The sequence below is a fragment of the Carlito syrichta genome, unplaced genomic scaffold, assembly GCF_000164805.1.
Source record: "Carlito syrichta isolate Samal-C Ts95f unplaced genomic scaffold, Tarsius_syrichta-2.0.1 Scaffold313429, whole genome shotgun sequence".
NCBI classification, from domain to species: Eukaryota; Metazoa; Chordata; class Mammalia; order Primates; family Tarsiidae; genus Carlito; species Carlito syrichta.
In genome coordinates this window covers 41441-57174 of record NW_007257525.1, presented here as the reverse complement: position 1 = coordinate 57174, position 15734 = coordinate 41441, and the positions used below count along the sequence as shown (strand labels likewise).

Genomic DNA, 15734 nt, shown 5'->3' with positions numbered 1-15734 from the left:
AAGGCAAAAACTTGATAGGCTTAATTTCTCATTCCTTTTTCCAGTTTGAAAAACAGTAAATTGGAAACATTTTATATGGAACTGAATAGAAAAAAACGGGGTTTTTAACTTTTGCTTTTTAGACATCAAATCTTTGAAAGTCTAATTTTTATGCTTTTCTGAGGACCGATTGATGAAGAAAAGGCGATTCAGAAAGTGCTAAAAGCACAAAATGTAGGTAGTTTCACAACTTTAAACAGGCCTTTCTGTATTTTTAAGATCAACAGAGCATATTGCAATCACAGATCAATGGCTTCTTCATCTCTTTCCTTTGTGTCCTCCGAGAACTTTGAACTATTACACTCTGTTAACCTCATTTTTGTCTCCCAATACCCCCCACTTCTACACTGAGGGCTCTTCCCGTCTTGTGGATTCTTTGCTTAGGAGTGTCTTAAATGTTTTACCCCTCTTTCTAGTTGATACCTGGCCTACGAATCTGTGTCCCTGGATTGTCATAGAAGAACACAGCTCGAGCACATGTTGAAGAGCCATCAGAAATTTTGCGTGTGTGCCTGCATTGTTTTTAAAGCAGATGATAAGAATGTTTTCCTACAGATTCAGAAGCATATGGCTTATATAACCATATCATAACTTTCACACATAAATAAGGAAGAAGTGGATTCTTAGTATATATGGAGCGAGTGGAATTGTACAGGTTTTCGTTGAGCTAACATCTCTCAAAAGTGAAACACAGAGCAGATTTTTCTGACCATTCTATTTGCGTGTATTGAATAGAATATACATTTGCTTATTTATTGCAGTCTTTCCTTTTCTAGAATGTTAGATCCTTGGGGGCAGGACTTTACTTCCAGCACACAGTAGATGCTCATTGATTTTTAAAAAAAATTGTAACAAGACAGTCAATCATTTAGATAGAACCAGGATCATGGTGGCTCAGACATCAAGCCCTTGACTCTCAAAAGGATTAAGGCACAAATGATTAACTGATTGTAAGTTAATTTAGTTCAGTTACTGTAAGTTACTAGCGATGCCCAAAATAATAGTTTAGTGTCTGAATGCTCTCACAGTTTTCTGGAGAAACAGGGGTTTTAGCATAATATTTTAGGCCAGGCATATTGGCTTACACCTATAAACCCAGCACTTTGAAAGGCTGAACCAGGAGGATTGTTCGAGTCCAGCCTGGGCAACATAGTGAGACCTTGCCTCTAAAAAAATTTTTTTTTAATTAGCCAGGCATGGTGATGTGTACCTGTAGTCCCAGCTACTTGGGAGGCTGAGGCAAAAGGTTTGCCTGAGCCCAGGAGGTTGAGGATGCAGTGAGTTGTGATCGTGCCACTGTACTCCAGCCTGGGTGACAGAGTGAGAACCTGACTCAAAAAATATATAATAATAATAATAATTGTATTGTCCAATATCCCTTCTCTCATAAATTATTTTTATTTCTCCACTCATAATTCACTCCTATAGTACATTTTGCTAGAGCACCTACTCTGTACCAGCTATTGGGCACACAAAAATGAACAATCTTCATGTCCTGTAAGGGCTGAACACCTAAGAGGAGACTCAGCCCAGCCAGTATAATGCAGGGTTCTGTGCACTGTGATGGGAACAAATTCCAGGCATGGTAGGAGGGACGCCCAACCCGAAGTTGGGTTTTCCAGGAAGAGACTTCTAAGTTGAGACCAAAGAAGTCAGAATGAGCCACTTGGCAGCCTGAGTAAGAAGAGACGGGAGAGGGGTGCAGGAGAGGTCTGGAGGAAGAAGAGAAAGAGGAAGTAACGTATCGAGAGGGTCTGGGGCACTGGGGAGAAATGGACATGGCTTTTTAGGACAGGGAATGGAAGCTGTTGAGGTAGAGGCTGGTGTGGAACGCAACTGGCAATGTGCTTCAGAGCGGAGATTTTAAGTCAAGATCAGACTCATTCTGACGTGATCCGCTGTATCTGGAGAAATTCACTGGAGGGTTTTAAATGGGGGCAGGGGGCATGATCAGAGTTTTAGGGTACATGAATAATTTAATGTATTTATGATTTACAACTAACCCTGCATCCTACAACTGCTTGCCGGTTTCTACAGTTGTAATAGGAAAGGGAGTGGGAATGGCTCAGGACCAAGCCATCCCTGGTAATATATTTTTTTAAATCCCTCAAAGTGTGCAGCTTGCTGTATGACACAGTTAGCTGAGTCACTAACACCTTATAAGGGATCAGCCAAAGGATGTTTTCATCCTCCATGACACTTTCCTTTTTGCCCTTCCCTCCTCCTCGCTTTCCCATCTTAGAACAACAAGGTCACCCTCTTCCGCCAGCTACAGCAGATGACGTACAGCCTTATTGAGTGGCGGTCCCAGATCCTTTCTGGGACACTCCCCAAGGATGAACTGGCAGAGCTCAAGAAGAAAGTCACAGCCAAAATCGATCATGGGAACAGGTAAACCAGGGAAAACTTGGAACATGTCAGACATGTCCATGATGAGGGCACTTTTTACAACGGACTTTTGATCTTAGAGTTGCCAAAGGATAATGTTCATGGCTCTTTTTGACGTAGAAGACATTTAGTTTTGTAGAAAACGATTTCACAGTATCCTCTGTGGCCAGGTCCTGTGCTGAATCGCTGGTTTCATGGAGGTGACAGGTAAGCAGTAAATATGGGACTTGGATGGAAGCTGCCCAACTGCCAAAAAAAAACAAAAACAAAACACAAAACAGAAAACATTCTACAAGTGACCAAGCATCTGAAACAGACACTTTCAGATACCTGGGACTGTATCTGTTTTTATTCTACTGGTAGATTTTAAATCAAGATCAGACTCTTTCTCTCTCTCCCTCTTCCCCTAACTGGGACCACTGTTTACAGCGTATGAAAATCAGATTTGCCAGAATGGTAACACATGTATATGGCCTGTTGGTTATGCTTTCAAGCGTCTCTGAAGAGTTCATCGCTTCATTATTCTTCTGATTAGCCCAGGCAGATATGTAGTTCTAGAAACTACTGTATTTTGGAAAATGAAAAATTCAATCAATTCCTTCAAATTTATGGGCGCCTAGGATTCCTGCCTCCTGACTGGCTCTTTTTAGAAGGCCGAGGTGGTTCCTCAGCTAGTTTTTATTGGTGGTTCATTTGGCATTTCGTTTCGCTTTCCACATTTCTTCAACTTGTGCATATGTGATTCTTTTTCCTCCCCCTACCCTGCTTCTCCAACCTCAAGATTCTTGGATATCCCTCTGAGACCTGTTAAAATACAGCTCATTATCCCACTCGTGCCAACGTCATGAACTCTGGCAACTATATTCAGGCATAGGTGAAGTATACATAGCCTACAAGATTCTGATTCAACCAGCACTTATGAATTACTTCCCGTATGCAATTCACATACATTCCTTGATTATAACCTTAAGCGCTAGGGTCGAGGTAGCTGTTATTATTTCCTTTTTATGGGTAAAGAAGCTGACTGAGTAAGCATAAATGACTCACTTTTAAGTCGCATAGATAATAAATGAGAAAACTTACATTGGAACCTAAGCTTTTGACTTCATATCTAATGCTGCCTTAGAATTAAGAGTTAACAGTGCCCTCCCTTGTTACTTGGCCACTCAGAAGACCATAACCACAGCAGTTACACTGCCAGTCATGTGGTATCAGAGGACTTTTTATAAGGCCAACTATGTGGGATAAGGCAGCTCCTCACAGCAAATATGCTGCCTTGGTCTCCTGGAGTCCTGCCCCGATGACATTGACCTGGAGGTTCCCCCACCACCTCAATCTCTGGCCCAGGAGGTTAACATCCTACTTTCCCATTCCAACCCTCACAAACAGCTCAGGAAATGAAGCTGCCCTGTCAAGGCATCCATGATCCAGTCTTTGGGAAGCCAGCAAGACCATCACTCACAATTCTGGGTGGCCTGTGGGTCTGGCTGCTGTGGAAGGAACCTGCCAGATCAAATCACTTAATGGAGATGCTATAAAACAGGGAGGAGGGAAATTAGGCGTGTTTGCTTTCTTCTTCCCAAAGACTTGGCGCGTGTCGCTGTTATCCATGAGTGTTCTTACTGTTTGAATGCTTTGCTCTCAAATTGCTGGTGTCTGGAACGCATGCTGGGCATTCAGATAGCAGTATCCTGTTTCTACCGCAGTCCCCAACTTCTTGGAACTGAACACACTTTTTTCTATTTCTGTGTGTACATTAGGCACAGAAACCTTGAAGAGAAGGATTGTACCCACCATGTTGTCATTATTATTCCTATGCAGCGTGCAGAGCTGTAGTTTAACACAGCCACGTGTTGGCTTGTACCAGTTGCTGCAATAAGAACTAAGATTGATTGAGAGCTCACTCTATACTAGGTAGTAAATTAGGTGCTCTACACGCATTACAACTCCTCGAAGGGTAGGAAATATGTCCAGGGCTTTACAAAGTTAAGTAAATTACCCAGCATCGCAGTGGTAGCAGATACTAAGGCCAAGATTCAAATCCTTGTCTAAATGACACTGGAACCATGCTGTGAGATAGGTTATAAGACAGCAGCAAGCCAGTACTTGCTTCACTGGTCTCCTTTAAGACTGTCTTAAACGAAGTAAGGAAATCGAGGCAAGCCCTCACATAATTGCACATTGGCCATTCATAGTTTCTATGCCAAGTAACAGAAGACTGCAGAAAGAAGCATTGGTCAGAGGAATTTGGTCAGAGTCAGTGCCAGTTTTGCCTTTTCTGTCGAGGTTCTGTGGACTGAGTTGCTTCGTGTATCCTTATATGAGTTTGGCTAACATAATCTCATGAGTTTTCAAACACTGTTATATGGACAAGTGGCAGACATGGAAATGAGAAGAGCCAATGAGTTTTTCTGAACCTGGCTTGTCCAGCACCCCACCTTTCTAACTGTGATCTTCCCAGTTCTTTGATGAGGGCTCTTCCTCGAAGAATCTGTCGCTGGTCGGGAGAACCAGCTGAACGCTCTTTCTCTCTAGAATGCTTGGGTTAGATCTGGTCGTGCGCGATGACAATGGGAACATCTTGAACCCAGATGAAACCAGCACCATTGCCCTCTTCAGGGCCCATGAAGTGGCCTCAAAAAGGATTGAAGAAAAGATCCAGGAGGAAAAGGTACACTTCCTCAAGTGTGCAGATTCTGATTGCTGAGCTTCTGTTTTTGTTTTGGTTTTTAATCATTGACAAAAGAGGTAGCGATGTTTAGACAATCAATTGTGTCCTCGTTTAAAAAGTGAGACATAGCAAGAATAATAAGACAGGTATGTATGTTCTGATATGGCAAGATTGCAAGGATTTATATTAAGTGAAAAGAACAAGATGCAGATCAATGTATGTAAAATACTATTATTTATATTTCCAAAAAGAATATACATCTATGCTTGCATATACATAGATGCACTCTGCAATGATAGACAAGAAATTGATAATTAGCAGATGCCTCTGGGAAGGAGAGCTGGGTGGGAGGGATATGTTTTAATTAGTGATATTCTGAATTTGGCACATATATCACAATTTTTTAAAAAACCACTTAAAGGTAAAATGTTTGAAAGATTTTGAGGGTAATGAGTGAACGTTAAACAAAAATTATAAAGAAAGAGAAAAAGTCAAAAGCCCCCTCTCTTATGACTGCCCAGACCCAACCATAATGACATCTTGGTATATTTTTTTCTTTTCTTTTCTTTTTTTGAGTTGGAGTCTCACTCTGTCACCCACACTGGAGGGCAGTGGCACGCTCCCGGCCACTGTAGCCTCCATCTGCTGGGCTCCGGCGATCCTTCCGCCTCAGCCTTCCAAGTAGCTGGAACTACAGGCGCGCACTACCACGCCTGGCTAATTTTTGATTTATTGTAGAGATGAGGTCTTGCCAAGTTGCTTGGTCTGGTATCAAACCTGCGGGCTCAGGCAAATCCACTCACCTCAGCCTCCCAAAGTGCTGGGATTACAGGCTGAGCCACTGAGCCCGGCTATTTTTTTCTTCTAGTCTTTCTATTCCAGTAGCTAAAGATTCACATCTATTTTCTTTAGTTTGTAGTTTCTCCTTCTTTAGAACAATCATGATGGTATTTGTGTTTCCGAGTCCAATGGAAAATCAGGACCAAGCATGAAGTCAATAGAATGTTTTGTTTCCAGTAAAAGCAGTCATGAGACAGCATTAAAAAAGAGGGATAAGGGATCATAGTTTCTGTGCTTTAAAGCTTCAACTAGAAGCCATCATGTGAGATGAGAACTTCTTGAAGTGGCAAAAACCATGAGTTAAACCTTTGAGACTGCACTTATTGAATGACTGGGTTCAAGGTCCTGCACGGGACAGTGTTGGTCATCAAAATAATGATCATATTTTGCTCATTCCATTTGCATACTTGATTCTCAGCAAGCGCGTCTCCTCTCGGGTGGTGATTATGCTTGTCCACCATTTGCAGACTGATTCTTTGCCAGCATTTTTCACTTGCTGAAACCGAGATGCTCTTCTCTCTTCCCCTGTGTTCAGTCAATCCTGCAGAACCTGGATTTGCGGGGCCAGCCCATCTTCAGTGCCATCCACACCTATGGCCTCTATGTGAACTTCAAGAACTTTGTCTGCAACATCGGGGAAGATGCAGAGTTGTTTATGGCCCTCTATGACCCAGACCAGTCCACTTTTATCAGGTCGGGGAAACCCAGCTTACCTGCTGTTGACCTTGCAGCAATACCCAGCCTTCATGTGCCACTTCCTGAGGTCTTATTGCTAGGTTTGAGAAAGGAATACAGAGAAGAGGGGAAAGATTTCTAGGTAGTAGAAAGTAAAACTCTTTGGACTGCCAAACCTTTATGTATCACTGCTGAAACAGAGCAGCCACAGTTTTGTATATTCTCTGAGATTTGGAGATCTAATGTAAAACTCATCAGGACATGAAGACAGGGGAAAAAAGAATTTAAAACACTATGAGGGGCGGGGTGCGGAGGCTCAAGCCTCTAATCCTAACACTTTGGAGGCCAAAGTGAGAGGATTGTCTGAGCCCGCGGGTCTGAGACCAGCCTGGGCAACAGGATGAGACCTCGTCTCTACAACAAATCAAAAAATTAGCCAAGCATGGTAGCACATGCCTGCGGTTCTGGCTACTTGGAAGGCTGAGGTGGAAAGATTGCCGGAGCCCGGCAGGTTGACGATGGGGTGGCAGTGACCATGCCACTGCACTCCAGCCTGAGTAGCAAAGTGAGACTCAGACTTAAACACACACACAAAGCCCACTATAAAGAGGATGACAGAGGTATGAGTCGGTGGAGCATGGGATTTTTAGGAGAGTGAAACTATTCTGTTGTTTATCTTTTTTATTTTTTTATTTTTATTTTTATTTTTTTTGAGTTGGAGTCTCACTCTGTCGCCCAGACTGGAGTGCAGTGGCCACTCCCGGCCACCGCAGCCTCGACCTGCTTGGCTCTGGCCATCCTTCCACCTCAGACTTCCGAGTAGCCGGAATTACAGGCATGCGCTACCACGCCCGGCTGATTTTTGGATTTATTGTAGAGATGAGGTCTCGCTGCCCAGGTGGGTCTCGAACCCGCGGGCTCAGGCAATCCACTCACCTCAGCCTCACAAAGGCGCGGGATTACAGGCTGAGCCACCGAGCCGGCTTCTGTTGTTTATTTTTTCCTTTTCTTTCCTTCCTCCCTCTCTCCTTCCCTCCCTCCCTCCCTTTTTTCCTTTTGTCTTACTTTGTCACCCAAGCTGGAATGTAGTGGCATGATCATGGTTCACCTCAGCCTCAACCTTCAGAGCTCAGGCAGGCCTTCTGCCTCAGCCTCCCTAGTAGCTGAGACTACAGACATGCTTCCTGGCTGATGTTTTATTTTCAGTAAAAATGAGGTCTCGCTATGTTGCCCAGACTGGTCTCGAACTGGGCTCATCCTCTTGCCTCAGCCTCCCAAAGTGTTGGCATGAGCCACCGTGCCCGGTTAAAAAAAAAAAATTTTGAATGTGGTCATGTGAATTACAGGGGGTGGTCATGTGAATTACAGGGGATGGATTTGGGATGACTGTTATAAAATTAAATTAAATTCTTCATTCAGCAAAGCTGATATTGTTATACACATAATTTGAAATGGAAGCAAGGCCCCAGATGATAGAACCTTAGAAGGTCTAGTGTGTCTCTGCCTGTCTGGAGCCGTGTGTTGGAGGTGTGCCTTGTGGGGCCACAGCAGGGACACTTCTCCAAAGCTGGGACACCTATTAGTGGCCCTTTGTGTGGTCTCAGTTCCCGCCTCAGCTCCCTTCAGCCTGTTGAATTGAACTGAGCATTTCTAGACCTTCCTTGTACCCTTGTAAGTGTATACTAAGGTCAGCCTCCGTCCCCAGTTAGCCTCTCATTAAGAATATGTTTGTTTTCTTCACCAGTGAGAACTATCTGATTCGTTGGGGCAGTAATGGGATGCCCAAGGAAATAGAGAAGCTCAATAACCTTCAAGCGGTGTTTACTGTAAGTCCTATCTTCTGTTTCATCGCCTTCCTTGTTTATGACATGAGCAAATTCACATAATGAGCATATGGAAACATAAAAATGAAAAGGTGAATAGAAAAAGCGGGCAGGTTCGGTGGCTCAGCCTGTCATCCCAGCACTTTGGGAGGCCAAGGCGAGTGGATTGCCTGAGCCTACGGGTTCGAGACCCACCTGGGCAACTTGGCGAAACCCCATCTCTACGATAAACCAAAAATTAGCTGGGCATCGTAGTGCACGCCTGTAGTTCCACCTACTTGGAAGGCTGAGGCGGAAGGACGCTGGAGTCCAGCAGGTTGAGGCTGTGGTGGCCAGGAGCGTGCCACCGTACTCCAGTCTGAGTGACAGAGTGAGACTCCAACTCAAAAAAAAAAGAAAGAAACAAAAACAGTCCTCTTGGCAGGAGGATTATTCAGCACATACTTTTAAAATTTTTTATTTTTTTATTAGCACATACTTCTTGAACACCCGTTAGGTGCTAGGCACTGGCGTAGACATTTGAGATGCATCTGTAGGTAAATAAGAGAAAAAAATATTCCTGTTCTCCAACAGCTTTGTTCTGATGGGAAAGACACAATCATAACAACTACCAAATCAGTGAGTAAATTATATAGAATGTGAAAAGTTCTCAGTTCTCTGGAGGAAGGGGAGTCATTGAACTCCTGGGCTCAAGCAGTTCTCTTGGCTCAGCCTCCCAAAGTACTGAGATTACAAGCGTGAGCCACTGCACGCAGCCAAGATCCTGGAACACTTCTTTCTTTCTTTCTTTTTTGTTCTTTTTTAAATTACTCTGAAGTATATTTTTTGCTGTTGTTTTGAGTAGGAGTCTCACTCTGTCGCCCAGGCTGGAGTGCAGTGGCACGCTCATGGCCACTGCAGCCTCGACTGGCTGGGCTCAGGCGATCCTTCTGCCTCAGTCTTCCAAGTAACTGGAACTACAGACACACGCCACCATGACCAGCTAATTTTTTGGGGGGGATTTATTGCAGAGATGAGGTCTCGCCAAGTTGTCCAGGCTGGTCTCAAACCCGTGGGCTCAGGCAAGCCTCTCGCCTCGGCCTCCCAAAGTGCTGGGATTATAGGTGTGAGCCACAGTGCCCGACCCGAACACGTCTTTAAAACTTGCTGCCCACTCACCACACAGAATAGTCCGTCTGCTCTAAGATGTGTGTGTTTCTTCCTATCATCAAAAGACATTTATGAGTCCATCTGTACGTTAAAAGAAAAACCACATTAGAAAAGGCATTATTGACTCTGGTCTATCTCCTAGTCAATACCATGTTGGAATTACTGTAATTCATCCCCTTTCTCCTTCCGTTAGGAACGTACATTTCTTGTCCAGCTTTTTCGGTTAAATGAAACGCAGTGACCGTCACTTTGGTCGTTAAACATTTTTCAGAAACTTCATTTATAAATGATTATATGTTATTTAATAATACTGTGGTCTTCACTTGTCCATAGTTTTGCTTCCTGTGGTCCAAAAATATTAAATGGAAAATTTGAGAAATAACTTGTAAGTTTTCAGTTGTGCACCATTCTGAGGGGCGTGATGAAATCTTACACCGCCTGTCTGGGACATAAACTGTCGCTTTGTCTGGCAGGTCCATACTGTAGACACTCCCCACCCAAAAGTCACTTAGGAGCCATCTCAGTTATCAGATTGAGTGTCTCGGTATCATAGTGCTGTTCAAGTCACCCTTATTTTACTTATGGCCCCCAAACGCAAACGTAGTGATGCTGGTAATTTGGATATGCCAGACGGAAGCCGAAAAGTGCTTCCTTTAAATGACAAGGTGCAACTTTATCACATGTATATGTAGGAAGAAACATAGTATGTATAGGGTTCCTACTAGCTGTGGTTTTAGGCATCCACCGGGGATCTCAGAATGTATCCCCCATGGATAAGAGGGGATGACTGTTTCAACAATATGCCACAATTTATGCAACGGGTCACCTGTAGTCTTTATTTTTTCTATTAGCAGAAGCTTTGTAGAACCAAGAGTAGAAATCCAGACATTATCACTGATATATATTTCTATCTTGGAGACCTGCGTTAACTAAATTACAGGGGATGGGTTTGAAATAATTATCTTAAAAGTAATTCTTGATTCAGTAAAAAGGCTTTGGGCAGCTGTTTCATAAAAACACTTTGAGATGTGATTAAATTATTTTTGATGTTAAATTCAATGAGATAACGTGAGCTCGTTCCTGGGTTTACTCACCCATCCTGAAGAATACAGACAAGCATAGACCATCCTCCACCCAAAAACACAGGCATTTCATTGGCACATCTCATTCAACATATGCTGAGATGCTCTCCATGGATGCCTCTCATGAATCAGAGGACTCGTTACAGAATTATTATTATATTTTTTGAGTTGGAGTCTCACTCTGTCACCCAGACTGGAGTGCAATGGCTGCTCCCGGCCACCACAGCCTCGCCTGCTGGGCTCCGGCGATCCTTCCGCCTCAGCCTTCCGAGTAGCCGGAATTACAGGCATGTGCTACCACGCCCGGCTGATTTTTTGATTTTATTGTAGAGATGAGGTCTCGCTGCCCAGGCGGGTCTTGAACCTGCGGGCTCAGGCAATCCACTCACCTCAGCCTCCCAAAGGTGCGGGATTACAGGCTGAGCCACCAAGCCCAGCTCATTACAGAATTATATATTATATCTTCTAGTTGCCTCCTAGAATTGTTTTGAAGATGAAATGTCACAGACTCGTGTGACTGCCTGATAAATGTCAATGTTATACAGGTTTTTATTTCATTTGACCCTGAAATGCATCCTGCATTGAGATACCTACTGGAAGGAGATACAGCAGCAACCACGAACGTCCTGATTCTTCAGTACCTTGCTTGACTTGATGAACTAGAGACTTTAGATGAATTCTGATTTGATTTGTAACTTTGAGCTAGGAGCTAGGGAGTTTTTTAAAAGTACTTTTTTACCAACACCAAATAATTTTCTCGGATGCCATAATAGTTCTTAGACAGATATGGGGAAGGGTGGGACTGTTCTGGTATTTGGCCTTGGGGAATAGGCGCCAGTGTTTTGTTGTAAGGTGAAAAGCAGAGAGACATGCAGGGAACACACGAACCCAGTCCAACCTCCTCTCACTCTTTCTCTGCCCTTTTAGGACCTCAGCAGCACAGACCTCATCCGGCCCCGCATAAGTCTCGTGTGCCAGATCGTCCGCGTGGGCCACATGGAGTTGAAGGAAGGCAAGAAGCACACCTGTGGGCTCCGAAGGCCTTTTGGAGTGGCAGGTACAAGACAGATGCAGGAACAGATGCAATGTGGTGCAGCCGCTGTGGAAAGCAATATGGCTGTTCCTCCAAAAACTATGCCTGGGACTGTCAAATGATCCAACAGTTCCACTTCAAAAGAATGAAAATCAAAGTCTTGAGGAATATTTGCACACCCATGTTCATGACAATATTATTCACAATAGCCAAAAAGGTGCCAGGCACGATGGCTCATGCCTATAATCTCAGTACATTGGGAGGCCGAGGTGAGAGGCTTGCCTGAACCCAGAGGTTCGAGACCAACCTGGGCAACTTGGTGAGACCTCGTCTCTACAATAAATCAAAAAAAGTAGCCGGACATGGTGACACGTACCTGTGGGTCCAGCTACTTGGGAGGCTGAGGCAGAAGGATCACGTGAGCCTGGCAGCTCAAGGCTGTGGGGGCCTTGATCGTGCCCCTGCACTCCAGCCTGGGTGATGGAGTGAGATTCCAACAACAACAACAAAAAGTAGCCAAAAGGTGGAGGCAGCCCAGGCATCCATCGACACACGAATGGATGAAAATAACGTGGTCTGTACACACAATGGACTATCACTTGCCTTGTAAAGGAAATTCTGACACACGCTACTTCATGAATCAACCTTGAGGATGCCATGCTAAGTAAAATAAGACAGATTGTATGATTCCACTTAGATGAGATATCTAGAGAAGTCAGATTTATAGAAGTAGAGTAGAATGTGGGTTGCTAGGGACTGGGGGAAATGGACTGTGGTTATTTAATGGGCGGAGTTTCAGTTTGAGAAGATGAGAAAGTTCTAGAGATGGATGGTGGTGATAGTTGCACAGCAATGTGAGTGCACTTAGTGCCACTTAAAAATAGTGAAGATGGTCACTGCCTATTTTTGAAGGTAAAATAAAAATTTCTCCGTTTTGAGGGGGCCGCTTTTTGCGGGGTTCCAGGGAGCGGCAGTCTGACATTAGGCTGACTGTGGTGACCTGCTGTCCACAGCTTTATAAACATCATTTCCCAAGCCTCACATGCTGTTTTGTTGTCTGAGTGACTTTTGGAAAGGCGTTCCTTTTTTTTATTTTTTATATGAGAATTGTGTCATATCATAGTCCTTCTTTTTTTTTTGAGTTGGAGTCTCACTCTGTCACCCAGGCTGTAGGGCAGTGGCTCGCTCCCGGCCACGGCAGCCTGGACCTGCTGGGCTCCGGCGATCCTTCCGCCTCAGCCTTCCGAGTAGCCAGAATTACAGGCGTGCGCTACCACGCCCGGCTGATTTTTTGATTTATTGTAGAGATGAGGTCTCGCTGCCCAGGTGGGTCTCGAACCCGCGGGCTCAGGCAATCCACTCACCTCAGCCTCCCAAAGGTGCGGGATTACAGGCTGAGCCACCGAGCCCGGCCATAATCCTTCTTTTCATCTCCTATAGGTTATCTGGGGAGTGAACCCTTAATGTGTGTTTTATGACCACAGTGTACCTGCTTAGTCAATTATTAATTAATCAATTAATTAATCCTTAGTCTCATGCGGAGTGCCCTGAACTTCAGCAGCTTTGAAGTGGCCCACTTATTAATTCTTTAGACAGAATTAATGGTAGGATTTGGTGACTAATGGTGATGGTAGAATTCGTCTCTGTATTCACTGTTGGGTTCATACCTTGGCTTCACCACTTAAAGACCAAGGGCAAGTTCTTTAGCTCATCTGTGCCTCAGTTTCCTCACCTCTCAAAGTGAGGCTAAGACTATCTGTATAAATTAGATAACACATGCAGTGGGCTTAGAACAGTGCCTCATTAAGTGATCTGCTTTTGGGTCGAAGAGCAAATCACTGTGTGATCTCTTTTGTGCTGCTGGTTCCCGGTTTATGTAGAATCCAGGTGAGAGGATGTCAAGTCAAAGAGAGAGTTGATCACTTCAAGTCTCAAGTTTCTTCCCTCGTCTTTAATTCCTCTGACACTTCTGCCAAAACGACGTGCTCTCTATGGCTTTGAATGCAGGCTTACTCCAAAGTAACCCAGTGTCAAATTTCTCCAGAATTTAGCAACACCATCTTGTGGAGTTATTTTTTTGTTTTTAATTTTTTTAAAAGTTTTTAATAGAGATGGGGTCTTGCGTAGGCTTGACTCGAACTCCTGGGCTCAAGCAGCCCTCTCGCCTTGGCCTCCCAAAGTGCTGGAATTACCAGTGCGAGCCACCGCGCCTGGCTGATCTTGTAGAGCTTTTAAAGGAAGTAATCTGGAGAATCGAGCCAGTAAAATCCAAGCCCCTTCCTGAGCATTCCATGAGCTGCTCTTTTGCTGGGCTGGGTACATTGGAAAACATCATTGGCAAAGAAATAAAAGAAACATCCCTGCTTGGTATCTTTGATCCTCCAGTGTTTTGTGTTAGCTGATCCTGTGTCCTTTTCTGTAGTAGTTACTGAGGCATGAAGCAATTACTTTCCTTAATCAAGTTTATCTTTTTCCTAGTGATGGATATTACTGATATCATACACGGGAAGGTGGATGATGAAGAAAAGCAGCATTTTATTCCCTTTCAGCAGTAAGTACTTTGGCACGCATCCCAGTGACTCGAGACCTGGATTAGCTGTTCGAATGGGGTGCTAACACAAAAACAGGTGCTAGAAACCATTTTCTCAGTTAGGGAAGGAAAGATTCTAAGCTGGCAGATTATCAGATAGGAGCTAGGACAGAAGCTTTCTTCAAAGTGCTTTCTGTTGGACTCTCATGGAAGAGAGTAAACTGAATGTTCCTGATACTGCAGAACTGACCAAAGAAATAGAGAGAACACATGTCTCTCTGCACTGGAATCTAGAGAATGGTGCCATTTTTGTGTCAGAAATGCGAGAGTGTATATGCAGGTATCATGGAAGACAAGGTATCATGTGGACAGCATAGGGCTTTTTTTTTTGAGTTGGAGTCTCACTCTGTCACCAAGGCCAGAGTGCAGTGGCACGCTCACAGCCACCCCAGCATCGACCTACTGGGCTCCGGTGATCCTTCTGTGTCCGCCTTCCAAGTAGCCAGAATTACAGGCGTGTGCTACCATGCCTGGCCAGTTTGTTGATTTCTTGTAGAGACGACATCTCGACAAGTTATCCAGGCCGTTCTCGAACCTGTGGGCTCAGGTAGTTCCCTCATCTCAGCCTCCCAAAGTGCTAGGATTATAGACTTGAGCCACTGTGCCCTGCCAGGGCTTCTTAAACTGTATCATAACTATGAATCACCAAGAGATCTTGTTAGGATGAAGAAGTCTGAGGTCTGCATATAACAAGCTTCCAGGTGATGCTGTCCAGACTATGAGTAGCAAGTGTTTAGGAGATAAGAGAGTAAAGGGCTAACAAACCCCCATGGGTTAGGATTCCTGCGGGTGGGGAGAAAGTCCACCTGGGAGTGCAGGAAAGAATCCCCACAGAGCTTTACTAAGAACCCCCAGTTTCAGGAGCTGGAGCCGTCAGTGGACCATTAAGGGGGTGCTGCTGGGAGCGAATCTCAGGCCCTGTAACTCTGAGGAAGTGCTTATGTTAGTATCACAACCTCCTCTTGCACCTGCACAGATGGTGGTGGCCTAGCAGGGACTGGGGACATTACTGGAACTGAACCCCCCCCCCCACCAGGGGCCGTCATGCCAGTTAGAGGTCATTGTCTCGGCTCGCTGACTGCTGCTACTACAGTTCAGTAGAACAAACAGCTCCAGCAACCGACCCAAGGGTGTGAGTTAACATATCATTTTTTTTTTTTTTGAGTTGGAGTGTCACTCTGTCGCCCAGACTGGAGTGCAGTGGCCGCTCCCAGCCACCGCAGACTCGACCTGCTGGGCTCCGGCGATCCCTCCACCTCAGCCTTCCAAGTAGCTGGAACTACAAGCGCGTGCTACCATGCCTGGCTAATTTTTTGATTTATTGCAGAGATGAGGTCTTGCAAAGTTGCCCAGGCGGGTCTCGAACCCGCAGGCTCAGGCAATCCACTCACCTCAGCCTCCCAAAAGCTAATATATCATTTTTTAACAAATGATATCGCAAATT

At 44.6% G+C, this 15734-nt stretch overlaps 1 protein-coding gene across 1 annotated transcript in view; it reads left to right on the top strand.

Annotated features, from left to right (window-relative positions):
- LOC103272981 (dedicator of cytokinesis protein 5-like) overlaps positions 1–15734 on the top strand; it is a 103471-nt gene that overhangs the window by 46894 nt on the left and 40843 nt on the right. Inside the window, exons 5-10 of the mRNA XM_008070452.2 lie at positions 2282–2430; positions 4963–5098; positions 6474–6631; positions 8358–8439; positions 11595–11724; positions 14179–14251. Of these exons, the coding sequence (XP_008068643.1) occupies positions 2282–2430; positions 4963–5098; positions 6474–6631; positions 8358–8439; positions 11595–11724; positions 14179–14251 (728 nt within the window). The remainder of the gene's footprint in view (positions 1–2281; positions 2431–4962; positions 5099–6473; positions 6632–8357; positions 8440–11594; positions 11725–14178; positions 14252–15734) is intronic.